Genomic DNA, 18,794 nt, shown 5'->3' on the forward strand with positions numbered 1-18,794 from the left:
TGAAAAGGAGTACTTGTGGCACCTTAGAGACTAACCAGTTTATTTGAGCATAAGCTTTCGTGAGCTACAGCTCACTTCATCGGATGCATACTGTGGAAACTGCAGAAGACATTATATACACAGAGACCATGAAACAGTACCTCCTCCCATCCCACTCTCCTGCTGGTAATAGCTTATCTAAAGTGATCACTCTCCTTACAGTGTGTATGATAATCAAGTTGGGCCATTTCCAGCACAAATCCAGGTTTTCTCACCCTCCGTGAGTTTGTGGGGGGGAGGGGGCGGAGGGTGAGAGAACCTGGATTTGTGCTGGAAATGGCCCAACTTGATTATCATACACACTGTAAGGAGAGTGATCACTTTAGATAAGCTATTACCAGCAGGAGAGTGGGATGGGAGGAGGTACTGTTTCATGGTCTCTGTGTATATGATGTCTTCTGCAGTTTCCACAGTATGCATCCGATGAAGTGAGCTGTAGCTCACGAAAGCTTATGCTCAAATAAATTGGTTAGTCTCTAAGGTGCCACAAGTCCTCCTTTTCTTTTTGCGAATACAGACTAACACTGCTGTTACTCTGAAACCTGTCATCTTCGAAATGTATGGGATACAGTCTTCCTGCTTCCTTTGCACACCCTATCCCCCCAAAACCCTCATACCTTCATCAGCCATCAGATTTTTTTACATTAGTTGTCCTAAACTCCACCTAGTAGAATGAAATTATTCCAGGCAAGTTGAAATCTTGTTGGTCCAAATTCCCTTGGAGTAGATTAAGATCGCCAATCAGATGAAAATGTGACTCACCATAGAAACAGCTCACCCTGTAGCATAGATGTGGTGAATTAACCAATCATTTTCTGGCACATTCATATTTAATAGAAAACATAGCAACAAAGATGATAGCATGACAACGGCAGCATCTGCCCAAGATAATTTTTGGGGGGGGGAGCCCATGAAAAAAGATCCCCTGGAAAGTCATTTTTAATGTATGCTTAATCACAAAAAATACTGTAGGTGGGTACAATATCCTAGAAATTAAAGTTTTGTATAATAAATGATGTTTTAGATTTGATATGACACACCTAATGGCTTACAAATGACATAGCTACAAGCAAATGAACAATCTCCCACTTGTGAAGATAAATGCCATATGAGACCAAATCATTATATATTAGAATTACAGTTTCTGTGTTTTGTCAGGGGAAAAATGCACAGGATTTTTCAGGAAATAATACAGGTAGTACAGCCCAATTTCATAAGCATTTAAAAAAATCCTCCTCGGGCTGTTGGCAGGCATGTACTTAATGTGTACAAGGGTTGACTTGAATGGGACATTCTGTAGGTAAAGGGGTTTTCTCGTGCACTACACATTGTACGATTGGGACCATATTGAGCTACCAAATACAAATTACAATCTGGGTTTGATATTAACCCCCAAGAGCAGATTCTGAATGGACTGAAATATTTGCCCATGTTCTCTTGTCTGTCAGATTAGAGATGGAAGAGATCTACGTCTGTTGTTTCAGCTCACTTTCCTTGGCAGAGGAACGGGGAGAGAACGAGTGTGGATGTGTGCGCATGCGCACAGTTCGGCTGTGTCTTGATAAATTATTTGGTTTTGACAGAGAGAAGGAGCAAGAAAGGGAAGAACAGTTAATGGAAGACAAGAAAAGGAAGAAAGAGGATAAGAAAAAGAAGGAATCTACTCAGAAGGTAGGTTTGTGATTTGAAGTCTCCCTACCCCCAAGTGTTAACTATATAGAACCCTGTTCAGCAAGTGTTTGCTTCTTTACTTCCTGAGTCTTTGTGAAAATGCTTCATTGTCTGAAGTATGGCAATGCCTCATTGAGGATTCTGGGTTTTGTGTTAGTTTTGCTTAAAGTTTAATTGTGTGGTATGGTTGGGATTTCTTTTGTTATTTTTAGAGGACTGGAGGGAGGAGGAGATTAACTGTCTTCATTATGTCATAGAGCAGTATTGTAGGGGCACTGAACAGTGGTTCTTCTGATCTTTGCACCTCCAGCTGTTTATATATACCTCTCTCTGCAGTGAAATTTTGCGTCAGCTCAAAACTGACATTTGGGAGAGGAAATATGGGATTTTTTTTATTTTGAGGGGGCATAAAAGAGAAGGAATAAATGGATAGTTTAATAGTAAAGCCCCTTTCATGATCCATCTTTTTCTAAATCTTCAGTCTTAGAGAAATGTGTGTGGTTGGGGGAGGGGGAGGGGCATTATAAACAGTTGTTGTGCCCAGCTACTGATTTTGAGCAGGCAGTTTTGCTAATCAAAGTGTTACCTGAAATGGCTTCCAAGAAGTCTAGATACTGTTTCAGGAACTGACAAAAATTGTGACATGGAAAGGGTCTGTTTGAAACATTTCCGTGTTTGTATTAAGAAACATCTTTTAAACCAGGAGCAGAAAGGAATCCTCATAAGTGAAGCTAACTACTATCTGTTCTTGCCAGGCCAAAAAAGCCTATTAATGTCACTGAGTACTTCAGCTGGTATTGTTTCAGTTATGTTGTGTGGATTCTTACTGAAAGAGGGCTACGAAATAATCCTATGCCAGTTTCACTTTGGCCTACTAAAGGCTTGTCTAAATACAGTTGTTCCTTCAATTTAACTACATTAGCTTAGGAACTGATACAGTTAACAGTGCAGCCTCCAGTGTGGATGTATTTATAGTGCAGTTACACTGATATAAAAGTATTGATATCAGTACAGTTTTTTTCAGTAAATTTACTGGAAGATCTGATTTGATTTATCCCAAAACTGTTACATTTCACTTCCCTATCGCTTCTTAATAGTGGAGTATAAAAAATAAAAATAACTGACATTTTCTTCTTTGAGTGCTTGTTCATGTCCGTTCCAGTCAGGAGTGTGTGCACTGTGTGCACAGTCAGAAATTTTTCTCCTAGCAGCTCCCATTGGGTCGGCTGTGGAGCCCCCTGGAGTGACGCTTTCATGGCGCTCAATATATGACCCTGCCGACCCAGCCCCGCCTCAATTCCTTCTTACCACCAGTGACTGTTGTTAGAACTGCGGTCCCTTGCTTAGCAAGTGTTTTCCTTAGTGTTCTTCATATAGTTAGCTTAGCCTAGTTTAGTTGTAGTTAGTCTTAGTTATTGTATATAGTGAGGTTTGGGAGCGTATTTCCCTAATCCCAACACCTCTCTCTTTCTCTCTTTCTCTTTCTCTCTCCCCGCCCCCCACACCTCCTTGGGCTCTGGTGCATGCTGTGAGCCCAAGGCTTTAAACTCTGCAGAACCTGCAGCAAGCCTGTGCTAACGAGCGACCCCCACGACTTGTGGCTGAAGTGTCTGGGGAAGGCGCACCAGACAGAAAGGTGCAAGCTCTGCAGGGCTTTCCACCCCAGAACTAAAAAGGCGTGAGATTTCTGATTGAAGCAGTTGCTTATGGAATCTGCCCCTTCATCCCCAGTCTGCTGCAGACCACCAGGACCCCGCACCGAACACGTCCGTATGGAGTGCCCCAGCATTGGTACGTGACATGGTGCTGAGGAAGGACTTTAGTCTGAGAGACCCTGGGCACTGGCACTGCAGGATGCACAGGCAACCCAGCACCACTTGCATTCACTGGTGCTGTACAAGCGGCATAGAAAAGCTAACGGGGAGATCGCCGGTGCATAAAGCAGTGGGACCTGCAGGCGCAGTACTGGGGCATCCAGTAAAGGAGCCCTCGGTGTCCAGGCAGCAAGAGTCAGCCCCATCGACTTCGGTTCCCACGGCACAGCGACTCCTGGGATGGGAAGTGCCAGGTGAAGGAGTTGAAGTTACCTTCCACCCCGGACACCTTTGAAGCCGCCAGAGACTTAATAGTGATGATGCCTCCTCAGCCCCTGGTGATCAGAGATAAGCCCCCACTGCGACCAGCACTCTCTAGAAGTAAGCCGGCCATGATGCAATGGTCACCCTCTTCTGCCCGGCACCGTTTGCTTCGGCACCGCTGCAGATCGCCATCCTCAAGGCACTGCTCTCTGGCACCGGACTCCATGAGGGGTCCCCGGTACCAGCAGCACAACGCTCCCCGCCACCGACAAGGGAGAGGCAGCCATCCCCGGCTCCAAGAGAGGACTGGCATTGGTCCCTGGCCCAGGCATCTTGACACCAGTCCCCTGAATCATCAACTCTGCATAGGTCCCCAGCGCAGTACCTTGCGGTGCCACCGTGATCATCTCAGTCGAGATCCGTGTCTTCTGCCTCGGATGGTGATTCGTACTATTCCCATCTGACAAGCGACAGAGAGAGGCACCAATGGCATGGCAACCCCAGTGGCAACCTCTGGCGCAATGGCCTTTTTGGACCCCCTGGGCTTACCATCAGGCCTAGGGCTCCTTTTCAGAAGCTCCTGTTCAGTGGCCTCAGAGCACCGACCACTCCAAACAGCCAAAGACTGGCTTATGCCCCGTGGTTCTGAGGAAACCTTGGCGCAAGCCCCATAGTTGGTCTAGGTCGCCTCCAAGGCAACTCCAAGGCATGACCCATTTGCAAGGCCAGGATACTGTCACCTCAGCTATGGTCACTGGAGGATCAGAAGGACCCAGTACCACTTCTGGCCTCCCCATCTTCGTCCCCGGACGGAGCGGTGGTGGGAGGTTCAACCTCGGGCCCTCCAATTGACCACAGGGCCCACCATGACCTTCTATGAAGGATTGCACGTAACATGAGGTTACAGGCGGAGGAGGTGGTCGAACCTGAAGACCCCATGGTTGACATCCTTGTGCCAGAGGGACCGTCCAGGGTAGCTCTGCCACTAATAAAAACTATCCAGAGCAATATTAAGACTCTGGCAGACCCTTGCCTCAATCCCACCTGCCTCCAAGGGCGTAGAGTGCAAGTACTTCGTTTCCTCCAGGGGATACGAGTACCTGTTCTCTCACCTGCAACCATGCTCCCTCGTGGTATCGGTGATGAATGAGAAAGAGATGGGGCAGCAAGGGCCGGCCCCTAAATCCAAGGAGTCGAAAGGATGGACCCTTTTGTCAGGAAAATCTACGCAACTGTGAGGGCCTGCAGTTGAGGATAGTTAACCTGCAAGCTATCCTCAGCAGGTACAACTTCAACTCATGGGCCTCCATGTTGAAGTTTAAAGGAAGGCAGTGGCGCGAACCTCCCTCCAGACTTCATTGGACTCTGCGTACTCAGCCGCCCGCACCCTTTCCTCAGGAGTAGCCATGAGGAGGAGCTCATTGCTACAGCCGTCCGGGTTGCCCCCGGGGCTGCAACAAACCCTGCAGGACCTTACCATTTGAAGGTGCAGGGTTATTTTCGGAGCAAACAAACTCCAAGCTGCAGTCTCAAAGGCTCCCGGGCGACTATGAAGTTGTTGGGTTACCGGGGTGCGCATACCCAACAACAACATTTCAAGCCCCAACTGCAACAACACTGCCCATATCCACCTCGGCGGAGGCAGAATTTTTATACGGGATGCCTGAGTCTCCTCTGCCACATGGCAGCCCGCAGTTAAGTGGTCCGCCATGGCTGACTGAGGCTTAAGCCACTCCAGGTGTGGCTCGCTTTGTCCTATTGCCTGGGACGCAACAGCCTGGACGTAGTGGTCACGGTGCCAGGGCAAGTACTTGAGTCCCTCCAATGGTGACTTGACCCTCAGGCAGTCTGCGAGGAAGTTCCATTCAACAGCCCCCAGCCCTCCTTGTCCCTTGTAACAGACGTGTTAGCTCTGGGATGGGGTGTGCATTTGGGAGACCTCCAAACACAGGGCCTATGGTCACGGGAGGAGCTTCCCCTTCATATCAACATGAAGGAACTCAGGGCAGTACGATTAGCATGCCAAACCTTTCAGGCCCGGCTGCGAGGTCAGTGCGTGGTAGTGATGACGGACAACAGCACTGCCATGTGTTACATCAACAAGCACGGTGGAGCCCGTTCCTTCCCCCGTGTCGAGAAGCTCTCTGGCTGTGGGAGTTCTGCATAGCTCACTCCATTCACATGGAGGCATCCTATCTCCCAGGAGTTCAAAACGAACGAGGGAACCATCTCAGCAGATCGTTCTGCAATTGCAAGTGGTCGATCCGAACGGATGTCATACAGTTCATCTTCCAAGGGTGGGGGTTTCCCCAGGTCGACTGTTCGCCACCAGGAGCAACAGGAAGTGTCCAATGTTCTGCTCCTTCCAGAATCAGTCCTGGTTCGATGACGTTTCTGCTTCCCTGGGGAGGCCGCCTGTTGTACGCCTTTCCCCCCTATCCCTCTCATGCGCAAGGTACTTCTCAAGGTCCACAGGGACCGAACAGAGATAATTCTCGTGGCCCCTACAACACTGGTACACCACGCTCCTGGAACTGTCAGTGGACACTCCGATTGAGTTACCACTGCATTCGGATCTGATCACTCAGGACCACAGTCGCCTTTACCACTCGGGCCTCCAGTCCCTCCATCTTATGGCCTGGAAGCCTCATGGTTAAACCCCATGGAGCGTCTGTGCTCAGAACCACTAAGGGAGGTCCTACTTGGCAGTAGGAAACGATCTACTAGGGCCACATATCTAGCTAAGTGGAAAAAGTTCTCTTGCTGGTGTGCCTAGCAGCGTACACTTCCAGTACAGGCATCTGTACCACTTATTCTAGAGTACCTTCTGTACCTGAAACAACAAGGACTGGCAGCGTCCTCCATCAAAATACATCTCACTGCTATCTCAGTCTTCCACCTGGGAGCGTCCGGCCGACCCGCATTTGCTAACCCCATGGTAGGCCATTTCCTCAAGGGTTTGCAGTGCCTACATCCTCAGAACAGAGAGCCTGTCCCTGTCCCCTCAGTTTTATCCTCTCCAAATTAATGGGGCCCCCTTTTGAGCCAATAGCAACTTGCTTCCTTCTCTATCTATTGTGGAAGGTAGCCTTCCTGGTGGCCATCACATCAACTAGGAAGGTGTCAGAGCTAAAGGCCCTTACCTCCGATCCACCCTACCAAGCCTTCCACAAGAATAAGGTGCAACACAGGCCTCACCTAGCCTTTCTTCCCAAGGTAGTGTCACTCTTTCATACTAGCCAAGACATTTTTCTACCCTGTCTTCTATCCTAAGCCTCATGCCAGTCAGTAGTCAAGAGCAGAGGCTACCCTCATTGGATGTTTGGCAAGTGCTAGCATTGTACATCGAGTGCACTAAGCCGTTCAGGAAATCGAACCAGCTGTTCATAGCGGTAGCAGACCGAATGAAAGGACTCCCAGTCTCATCTCAAAGAATATCTTTCTGGATCACATCCTGCATCCACGCGTGCTACGAGCTGGCCAAGGTCCCAGCCCTGGCACTTACGGCACATTGCACGAGGGCACAGGCCTCAGCAGCAGCGTTCCTGACCCAGGTCTTGATACAAGAAATTTGCAGTGCAACAGCGTGGTCCTTGGTGCATATGTTCACCTCTCATTATGCTGTTACCCAACACGCCAGAGATGATGCAGCATTCAGCAGAGCGGTGCTCCAATCAGCATTTCCTTAACTCCGACCCCACTTCTGGGATGGAGCTTGGGAGTCGCCTGATTGGAATTGACATGGACAAGCACTCGAAGAAGAAAAAACGGTTACTCACCTTCTCATAACTGTTCTTCGAGATGCGGTGTTCATGTCCATTCCAATACTCACCCTCCTACTCCTCTGTTGGAGTAACCGGTAAGAAGGAACTGAGGAGTCAGCAGGGTCCTATATAGAGCATCTTGAAGGTGTCACTCCAGGGGGCTCCACAGCTGACCAGACGGGAGCTGCCAAGGGAAAACTTCCTGACAACTGTGCACGCGGTGCACACACACCTGATTGGAATGAACATGAACAACACATCTCAAAGAACAACAGTTACGAGAAGGTGAGTAACCATTATCCCACCCCCCAAATCTAATGATGTGCAGAGCCAAGAGCTGCTTCACTAGCACCCTCTGAGAAGAAAAGTGACCTATGAGGCTAGCACGCTGGTATTAATGATACAAGAGCAAATTGGAAAGCTTGTTACAGAAGATCAGGCTGCTCTTGTAAACTTGTAATAACTCAAGTACAGGAGAAGGAAGCAGCAAGAAGAGGCGGCTAGCTCATTGAAAAGATTATTGATCATCTTGAAACATCATTGTTGGATCTTGTTGAGTATTCAGAGTTCTGAATGTAGAAGTCAAATGCTTGCCACTTTTAGATTGTTGCCCACTGCCTGTCAAAGAATATACAACGTGACTTTCTCCAGTAGTTTGCCATTATGGTATCCACCCAAAATCCTGGGGAAGATGACATCTGTTTATCTTCTAGAGGCTCGTCTTGTAGTAATGTTTTTAGGGGCAAAGATTTGGGGATGAGGGGAAGAAAGTCTTGATCAGCGGAAGAGGGATGAAAGTCTCTTTGCATTGTGTTCAATAATATATTTGAACACAAAGTGGTAAATAGGTTTTAGGGCAGCTACTGTTACATTTTAAGACAGTGCTGATAGAGGTTGGGAAGTTGTTAAAAATTTTTGTTCTGTGTCAAAGAATTTCTTTTCTTGCCAGTGATGCATTTTTCGCACGAAATATGAGAGAAGGTAATCTACAAACAAATCACATGTGCAACTCTGCATAACAAAATGTTTGTTTTCTAATCAAAACTATTGAGGGGGCTTTTTTTCTAGCTTTGTGTCTTTCACGCTTGTCACTAGATTGTCCAGTATTGTTAAATTGAAGTGGCTTCTTCCCTTTCTTCAACATAGCCCCTCTTAGTGCTCACGATCCGAGTTTCCCACAGGTAGGTAGATCATTGCAATCTATGGTGCAGTGACAAATCTCTTCAGATTTCTTTTCAAAGTTTTAGCAAAGTCATAAGGACAGAATCTCTCATTGGGATGAAGGATGCAATGTAGGGTTTGGTGCAAACGCTAGAAGTAATGGGCTTAATTTGCAGGAAGGAAGATTTAGGTTATGTATTAGGAAAAACTTTGTAACTAAAAGGATAGTTAAGTTCTGGAATAGGCTTCCAAGGGAGGTTGTGGAAATCCCTGGAGGTTTTTAAAAACAGGTTGGACAAGGATGCTCTAGGTATACTTGCCTCGCAACACAGTCAGCAGCTGATGACCCTTTTGAGGCCCGCCTGGGGGGAGGGATGGCATTTTATATTTTGGGGTATGTTCTGTTTCACATACCCCAAAGAGCATCTTTCCAAAGTAGAATGATGCCGGCAGCAATTGAGTGATGTGTTTCTTTTTATTATTCTTTACTGTACAAAAGAGATCTGGCTAGGTTGGTGTAGACAATAAATAGCCTTTTACTTGTAGTGCTTCTGTTATTCTATATTGTGACTGTACCGTCCAGAATTAGGGACTGGTTCAGCAATTTCTTTTAAGAAGAGGTAACACACAGCCTGACACATGATGATCTTGGGGTTTTCCCTTATTGTGTAGAGGAGCTCATGACCAACAAGTTCAAAACATGCTACAATACAAAGAATTCCAGAGAACATTCCAGTGGCATATTTGATTCTACTGTAGCTGGAAATCTACACTGCTAAAAGAATTTAAAAGTACAGCAAAAGCAAAAATGGGGCGGGGGGTGTGTTGACTGGTGTGATCGTTCACTTCAGTAGGTCCATTATAGAGAGCCTGTTGCATTCATGGGATTTTGAAATCTGATGGTGCTGGAGGTATTGCATATTCCCATTTGTGATAGTGATAATAAGATTGAAGTTGTCTTCTCCTTGGAAAAGAAAATGGCAGGGGAGAAAGGTGAAGGGAAAGACTGCAAAGAGATGCTTTTCACTTGGTGCTTTTCACTGAAGTTGTCCTTGTAGGCAGCATGAGATGTCACTGTAACGGTGCTCACTTATGGGGCTGTATGTGACATTCTTTAGGTTTCTTTTCATTATGCATTGCAATTTGTTACGGTAATGGTTTCCTCTAATAATATTAAAAAGCCATATTTGGAGTGAATACGTATTTGTGCTTTAAAATGCTACAGTGGAAAAATATCTTACAAATTATCATGAATGAAGTACTACTTCCTCTCTGTTTGTTTGTTTGTTTGGACCAAATATGTCTCAGAGGTGATAATAAATAACTCTTGGTCCTCTTGAAAACTTTCTTTACATATTTTTGAGCAGGGTACTTCAGCTTTTGATTGTCAGCTGATTTTTAAACTGAGAGGCTGGTCTAGTAGTAATAAATGAGGGCTGCATTGTAGAGCAGCTGTTTTTTCTTGCTTTTATTAACTTCCTTGTTTCTAATTTGCAGGTCACAGATCAAAAAACCAAAGGTAAGGGATTTAATTTGTTTAAATCTATAGAGCATAGTTTGTGTAGGCTCAGAACAGGCCTTTGTCCTCGGCTAAAATTCTTGGATAAGGGAGAGAGACTCTCATGTCCCATGATGAGGCATTTCTGCCTGAGTAGTAAGCAGAAACAACAGCAATAATGGTCAAGAAGAGAACACATAGGAACATTTTCAGTCAGCCTTCAAAATGTTTTGTTTGAAGAAGAAAAGTAGGCTTTTTTGAATTAAAATATCTTCACTGTGATGATCTCTCATGAATTAGGCTAATGTTGAAATCCCTAAAAAAAAAGTGCAGTTTTTCAGAAGTGCAGCCACCAACTGAGACAGACTAAATGCATAGAATGGGAGTGAGAGAGTAGTTCTTAATGAGGGAACACCAAAATGAGTAGAATACATTCTACCGCTGTCTGAGTTGAATTAAGAGATGTTAAAGCATTGAGACGTGAATGTCAAATGGAGACAGAAAAGATGGTAGATAAGCATCATAACTTGCTCACCTGATTTAAAATATAATTGAACCTAATTTGCATCCTAGCATTGTGAAAGTAGTGGAGGAAACAGCCACTAAAAAGAGGCAGCAAAGGAGAAATAGTAATTTGGCTTAAATTAAAAAAAATTCCTAATAATTTTTGGACAATGAAACTTGCGTAGGAAAGTAAGAAAACCCATCACCAGCTGTTTACAAAGATAAAAATGGGATATAACACAATCTATTGTTCTAGAGGAATTCCTATTCTTGTGGTCTTCTACTGCTTTCCTAAAAGTATGTCTCTGCTTGTATTTAAAAGGTGAATAACATCAGTAATGTGGTGATTGGGAGAATAACCCCTTCTAATTCTACTGTTACTTCAGTCCACAAGAGAGACTGGAGTAGTTACAGCTCTAAAATGTGTCCTTGGTTTTGGAGTCTGAGCATGTCTTTGTGAAATGTTTTGACTTCTAGCAACCTGGTTAGGATATAACAAATGCTACCTTTGTTCCCAAACTTTTTAATGTGTGAGCTTACTTAGCTTCATTTCTAGAAACGTGGAGACTAGAGGAGTGTAGGTGTACTGGTTTTGGAATCTCCCAAGTAGATGAAGATAGTTTTGTTAAGGCACAAGCTCCCCTAGGATTCCCTCATTTTCCCCCTCTTACCGCTTTACCTCTACTCAAAGGTCCTCAGAGAGGCCCTTAAATACAAGCTCATTTTGTCTAGATCTCATTACAGAGTATGTAAACATTCCTGGGTCAGGCAGAGAGGGTTGCTCCAGAATGAAAGAAGGCATTTCCTTCCTCTAGCAGCTGTGGATTCTATCTGGCTTAGGGTATATTGTCACTGCCCAAAATGATGGGTTTTTTTGTTTAGCTATCTCATTGTTAAAACAAATGTGGGTTAGCTATCTCGCTGTAAAACCCTAATGGAGATAAAGTACCAGGTAGTCTTTACCTTGATGTAACTAGGTGAGGTCAGTGGTTTGACCTCACCTGGCCTACAGTGCAGTAAAAGTGACACATTCTGGTCTCCACTAAGATTTTATAGTGAGTTAGCTAACGGGAATGAGTTGTCTCCTCGCTGTACAAAACAAGAAACCCACCCATCTTTTTTTTGTAGTGACAACATATCCTTAATGAGCAAGGTAAAAGCTTGGGAACTAAATTCATATTTTCCATATGGCAGCACACAACAGTGCCCCAAAGATTAAGAAATAGGGAGGAAAACATTACAACATTTGTATTAATCATTGACCGTTTAAATTTAAAACTTGAATCTGAGATTTCACCCATGATGTCTAAATCACTGGTGATGACATACAAATATGCGGTTTCTGCTTAACTTGACTGGTTCCTTGATGGGGTTGAATTTGTACAGTATTCTGAGAGGAGAATAGCCATATCAAAGTTCAATTTCACTGAGTTCTTATATCCATTTGTTAGGTTTTGTATCTTATAAAATTATAACTTTCCTTCCTCTTGTGTTCCAGTGCCCGAAGTGACAAAACCAAGTTCAAGCCAGCCAGTGGCCGCCAGCCCAATTGGCAGCTCTCCATCGCCACCAGTCAATGGTGGCAACAATGCCAAAAGGGTGGCAGTGCCGAACGGACAACCGCCAAGCGCCGCCCGCTACATGCCTCGGGAGGTGCCGCCGCGATTCCGTTGCCAGCAGGACCACAAAGTGTTACTGAAACGTGGGCAGCCCCCTCCGCCATCCTGTATGCTACTTGGGGGTGGGGCAGGGCCTCCTCCCTCTTCAGCACCTGGAGCAAACCCAAACAACGCACAACCAGTGACAGGAGCACTGCTGCAGAGCGACAGTGGGACTGCAACAGGTAAGGAAAGCTTAGCTGAAGAAGGATCAGGTAAAATCATTCACAAACGTGTTATGTATTAAAACTTCTAACTTTTTAGAAAAGTTATTTTACTTTACTTTTATGCTCCCCAGCACTGCTGATTTTTAACTTTTTTTGGGGTACTGGTTGTTTTAAAAACAAACAACAAAAAAAACCCCACCAAAGACATTGTCATCAGAATTACCACACTGGAACAGAGCAATGGTCCATCTAGTCCAATAGTCTCTCCCCACTTCTGACAGCGGACAGTACCAGATCCTTTATAGGAAGGTTTCAGAGTAGCAGCCGTGTTAGTCTGTGTCCGCAAAAAGAAAAGGAGGACTTGCATCCGATGAAGTGAGCTGTAGCTCATGAAAGCTTACGCTCAAATAAATTTGTTAGTCTCTAAGGTGCCACAAGTCCTCCTTTTCTTTTTATAGGAAGGGTATGTCTCCCCTCTTTCCAACACACAATAATGCACCTCTCTAATTGGGTGGTACTGTGTAAGCTAGGATCAAATTGAAATTTGCTGTGGCGCTCCCCCCTCCCCCCCCCAACTTATGAGCTGAAATATAAGGTATTTATCCTAGGTATTGTAATCTTTCTATTTTGTACAGGACTTCTATTTTGTTGTAGTTTGTAATGCATAAAGAAATCCTCCTTCGTCCAGGTTTTTGTCCTTAGGAATTATGATATTACGTGTTAAAACACATGTAAGAGCACTATGGGGTAAGGGGAATATAGTGTGGTGGACCACCAACTTGGAATAACGGTTGTTCCTTAGCTAGCTGATGTGCAGCAGTCTCCAGTAGGTTCGTTAGGATCTTTGATGCAATCCACCTCTCTTCCTGCTGCTGGCAGTTTTTTGCCTCTGTCTTTTCTGGCTCAGCTAAGGATAGTTACAACAGCAGTGCTTTAGTTCTAGTCAGCATAAAACTAAAGACCAAATCTGTCAGTTCTGTAGATATTAGCTGCAGTGAAGCATAGCAGGTGTGGTCCTTTTCTAGTCTTGCTGACGTAGTAAGTTAGAACTCCTTCTGGTCCCTGACTTTCTGTTGACCATTCTTCTTGATTGTCCCTCCCAAGGTAGGACTTAGTTTCTTACAAATTGCGTGTTAGGAAGCTTTTTAGTTGTTTTCTGTAACATAAACTTTGTTTGTAGGGTTTAAGTAATTTGTAGGAACTGGTCTTCCTAATGGTGATATCTTCATTTGTTTTTCTGTTGTGATATTAGATTCCAGAATAAAAGGTTGGTTTTTAGGACTTGCCCTTCTTTGGGACAAGAGGACTATGACAGATTGCTGTGCCCAGTATATTAAATGCTAAGTGAGGGATGTATGCCCCTTCTCTCTCTGACTTCATTTTTTTGGACTTAGGACCAAGTGTTTTGACTACAGTTGATGATGAAAGAAGCTCTTTTATAAGCTTCCAGGCTATATGAAGAGTCAAGCTGACTTAAGTAGTTCCTTTTTTAAGGTCATGTTCTTGGGACAAATCAAACTCCATTGAGAGATCTCCCTTCTGAGGAAGCTGGGTGAATCCAAGAAGCAAATTCCAGCTTCAGCTGAAGCAACAAAAGCACCTTCCTCAATATTGGGAGGTCAAGGGAAGAAGAAAAGACAGCATCATCTCTTCTCCAAAGTGTACCACTCTTTTAAATCCATCCAGATCTGTTCACCAGGATTGTGGAAGTATTATAGGCTGAGGTCTCCATAGTTCAAGAAATGGGTCAGAAGTTATTTGGTATCCCAGAACCAACCTAACCTGGCAGAGTGGTGGTCATATCTATAAAAGAAGGAGGCCTTATGGATTCTCTTGAGGATGATGATGAGGAGGATAATACAAGTTTCTATTCCAACATCATCTTCTCAGGCAGACTAGTTATACCAGGTCTCTGTTTAAGGGTTTGATTCTTTTTTTCCAGTACCCAATCTCATTATTTTTGATGGCTTCTGTAAAAAGAAAAAGTAGGGCCAAGAAAATATCATAAACTTAAAGGTGTCAGGAAGATGGATAATCTCAATCAGAGGTGACCTAACAGATCATGCTGGCAAACTACAAAGCTTTTTGGTCTAGTATGACTTTATAATGTGATATATGCTTGTTCAATTGTTGGAACATCTTCCTGAGGATCTGAAGAAGGAGATTAAAGAAGTAGTCATAGAGGGGGCTTATAGTGGCAAAGCATTCTCTAGAAGTTGCCTGTGATGCTTCAGGCATAGATTCCTATTCATTGGCTATACAGCTATCACTATGAGAAGAACTGACTATTTGAAGTACTGTGGGCTGTCTTTGGATGTTGTACAATCAATATAATCTCAGCCTCAAAACCCAGTATTTGTTTTCCTGAAGCTACTTGGGGCTGATGGTTTCATCTATCCTCATAAGTCCATTTGCAATTTTAACTCTGTTAATTATGCCTCAGGATGTCTGTCTCCTTTTGTATGGTGAACTAACCTGCACAGTATTTGCAAGAGGTATCTCTTTCAAATCACCGAAGGTCTTACTGAGAGATATTTCCAAGGCAGGGAGAGACCCAAATCTGAGCCAGTTGACAATCTGAAACTTTTTGAGACCAAGTTACACACACATGCACTGATTGCTAAGAGTAATTCAGCCTTCATTCAGAATTTCTCCCCTATATTCAAAGGAAGGTAATGTGGTGATGGTGAAGGTGAACACCTATGTTATGCTCAGCAGATTGCCAGGGAAGGGTTTGGTGAAATTTTCAGTGCTGAGAAATGGTTCACCTTTGAAAATGGGTGCATCCACCAACTCATCACATGTGTGGCAATCCATCTTCTGTGCAAGGATAACACATTTGTGGATGAAATAAGCAGAAACAGCAACCTTCAACAAGAATGGGTGTTGAAAGATTTCATGGTCAAGTCCTCTTCTGCCGATAGATCTGTTTCCCACTCAAATTCTGCATTTTTCCTCCAGAGGAAGGCAATGGTCTTTTGTTGACAGATACCTTCTTATTTAACAACATTGTCCTGCAAGCAAACATTATTTGTACACTATCAGTGATCCCCAGGATAAGTAAGAAAATCACATACCTTGAATTTTTTTTGCTGATAACCCTGAACTTGGCCAGAGATTTTTGTCACATGGAGCTCCTAGATGTAGCAGTGAAGCCACCTTTTTGCCTCTTGCTTCTTTTCTGAATTTTCAGTTATCACCAACATTAAATATTTCACCAGTGTCCCTGCAGCTAGTAAGGTGGATCATACATCTGATATCCTAGATCAAGTTGTCTTACAGAAATTGCTGGAGATGCTATTGAAAAGTCCGAAACCTTCAACAGCAAATCCTATGCTGCTGCATGGCAGAGACTATAAATGGACAGCATAAAGAAATACACCTGTAGCAATACCTGTTAGACATTTTTGACCCTCAATGTCTCAAGAAATCAGGACTCTGTGTATTTTGTTTACAAAAAATAACCACCATTATTAACACCAAGTCATCTGCTCTAGTGTTAGCAAAGGTGGGAACCTCAGTGTAGACTATTCTCTAGCTCTGGCAGCTGTTTTTAGTACCACAATCTAATCTAATCTAATCAGTTGACTAGATTTGCACTGAGCAAAATTCAGTTAACACAGTGCAGAAAACAGCTACTGGAGTCAGTAAGCAGTCCATATACTGAGGCTCCAGTGTCACACCAGGGTAGCTAAAACAATGGCAGCAACAGTGGAAGTTTTTGGTAAATAAAATTACTAGTATAGGCAGAGCTTTAGAGTATGCATCTCAGCCTTTCATGTTCCAGTACAAGGGACCTCCTGTGCTTTTACAAACAAGGTGCTTTTGAAGGGATGTTTTAATGCTGTCCCACCTTTTTTGGGAATACAGTCGAGTACTACCCAAGCTGATGCTTTCTTGATTTAAGCCTCTGAGAGAGTATTCTGTTGTCGCTCCTTGAAGACTGTGTCTTGAGGCAACAACATCAGTCAGGAGAGTTCTTGAGCTCCAAGCACTAATTACTGACTCTCTTTATGCGCTATTATGTAAGGATAAAAGCAATACAGCTTTACATCTTCATTTCAAATTCATCTATAAATTAGTAATTGGTTTTCATCTCAATCAGATAAGAAACTTGCTTATCTTCTCCACATATTTGTTACCAGGGAAGGTCAGATTAGAAGCAGGCCTTCAGCTATAGTCTTAGGACAAACCCCTTCTGTAAATCCCTAAGACTATTTGTGGGGATTGGCAGGTATGGGGGGAGGCAGTTTCCTTTCAACATTTGTCAAAATGCAGCAAAACACATTCTGTGGATTAGCAGGCACTCCAGCCCTGGATGTTGTTAGAACACATTCAAGTAGATCCAAGGCAAATTATTCCTGTTGTAAAATTATGTAGAGCTGTTCCTGGGAGCAGAAACCATACCTTTGCATGCAGCATTTTTCTCTGAGTTGGTCTCAAGGTCTGAGGTGCAGTTTGGGAGAGCAGCCCTGCAGTCTTTAACTAGTCTACTCCTCAAATGCCCCACCCACAAGAGTTCTCACTGACCAGTCTTCCAAGCATGAGGATTTCTGCTGATATTACCTGAAGAAGAAAGAACAGTTGGTCATCTGCCACTGGAATTCTTGTATGAGATTGTCAGTGCAGTTCCACACTCCTCCTATGGCAGAGTCTGTGGTTGGAGTCTAAGAAAAGAGAGAGAAAATGAAGGTGCACTGGAGCCACATCTCCTTATATACCCTTGCCTAGAACATTTCACAGCTGAAGATGAAGTCTACTCTGCCCCCCAATGGTCCAGCTTAACCAGAGGGTTCCATGCTTGATGTCGAGTGTGGTTCTTGTATTGACAGTCAAAGAGCTTCATTTACAGATGAGCATCTCTTCTTCACTGAGGTCAGCTGAGAGATAGACTATCAGTTCAGCTAGTGAACTGAAAAAGCATGGAACTTGTACTAACAGTTCTGTTTGTTTTTAATAAAAACATTAGTAATTGAACGTTCCCATTTTGTCATTTTTGAATATACAGTTAAAACAAAGGCCCTGTGTGTTTGTGTGTGTATATTAGAAGTACGATGTTTTTAGATGGGTGTGACTTAACTTCACATGACACTAGCCAGTGCTGATGGGGTGGTAGTTAGTATATGTGCAGACCTGTTGCCCAAGATACAAGTATTGTTGTGAACTTCTTGCCCTACCGTATTAGCTCTACTGGACAAGTAAGATTACCAAATATCACAGTGGTATCAGGGCTCACTACAGAATAAATGAATATAGGGAGATGGAGAAGACAGTCATCTTGGGAACATTTTTAGCAGAGCATCTTGAAGGCTCTGTGGTTAGAATTGGACAGAAAAATGGCAAGCAGCTCCAAACAGAGAGAACATGGAATTAAATCAGGGACCAAAGGTTGATCTCCTTAAAGATTAATCTGATAATGTCAATAGGGCAGTGCAACGAGGAAGGCAGAGGAGTGCTGTCAGACCACTATGGTACTAGCAGCAACACATTTGTGTACATAAGATAATCATGAAGCCAGAATTGACTGTCTAATGTTATAGTAGATCGGATTTATAGCTGATGTAAACCCATGCAAATCCCATGGATGTCTCTGGACTATATTCAATGCAAGTGTGTGTGTCAATGAAGTATATAACTTTACACTGATTTGGCATTCAGTGTCATTGCAAAATTAGTGTAATATGCACAGTGAGGGGAAGAAAGGAGTATGCAGCAAGAAAATCAACTTAGATTGTTTGATAAAGTGAGGGAATGAAGGGAGGGCTTGTTAAATACTATATCCTCCTGTTAGGTGCTTTTTCTGGAACGCTTTCCTTTCTTCCCTTCCTTTTGTAAGTTACACTTGGTTGGCAAAGCCACCGAATGCAAAACCAGTATAAGATGCATTACTTTACAACACACACTCCTATTTGCACCATTATTTTATGTCAGTGCTGAATTTTGTCCAGTACACCATAATTTTAGAGCTAGCCTTAAAAAAAGAATCTGAATTTGCATCAGCAGTGGCCTTTGTATTAAAAAAATTACTGCTTGAACTTGAATAACAGGGCTGTTAGCAAAAGGAACCAGTCCTCAGTGAGGTTTTAAGTGCCTACAAAATTCAATTGAGTGCGAGGATTTTTTTTTTCTGGAACACTGAATGTTTTAATAAGAGTAGCTCATGTGCCATTTTCCAGTGTAGTAATCTGCTATAATCAGCTGAGTTTATAAATCTTCGAAAAACAAGGCTTATAAATGAAAACAATAACTGGTGT

At 43.7% G+C, this 18,794-nt stretch overlaps 1 protein-coding gene across 10 annotated transcripts in view; it reads left to right on the plus strand.

Moving 5' to 3' along the window:
- The window catches only part of TNRC6B (trinucleotide repeat containing adaptor 6B), a 217,522-nt gene that overhangs the window by 152,491 nt on the left and 46,237 nt on the right, over positions 1 to 18,794 (plus strand). For all 10 annotated transcript variants that reach the window (XM_077830293.1, XM_077830327.1, XM_077830285.1 and 7 more), the window contains 3 exons: positions 1,623 to 1,710; positions 10,211 to 10,232; positions 12,214 to 12,558. In XM_077830293.1, the coding sequence (XP_077686419.1) occupies positions 1,623 to 1,710; positions 10,211 to 10,232; positions 12,214 to 12,558 (455 nt within the window). The remainder of the gene's footprint in view (positions 1 to 1,622; positions 1,711 to 10,210; positions 10,233 to 12,213; positions 12,559 to 18,794) is intronic.

This window comes from Eretmochelys imbricata, chromosome 1 (genome assembly GCF_965152235.1).
Source record: "Eretmochelys imbricata isolate rEreImb1 chromosome 1, rEreImb1.hap1, whole genome shotgun sequence".
Classification (NCBI taxonomy): domain Eukaryota; kingdom Metazoa; phylum Chordata; order Testudines; family Cheloniidae; genus Eretmochelys; species Eretmochelys imbricata.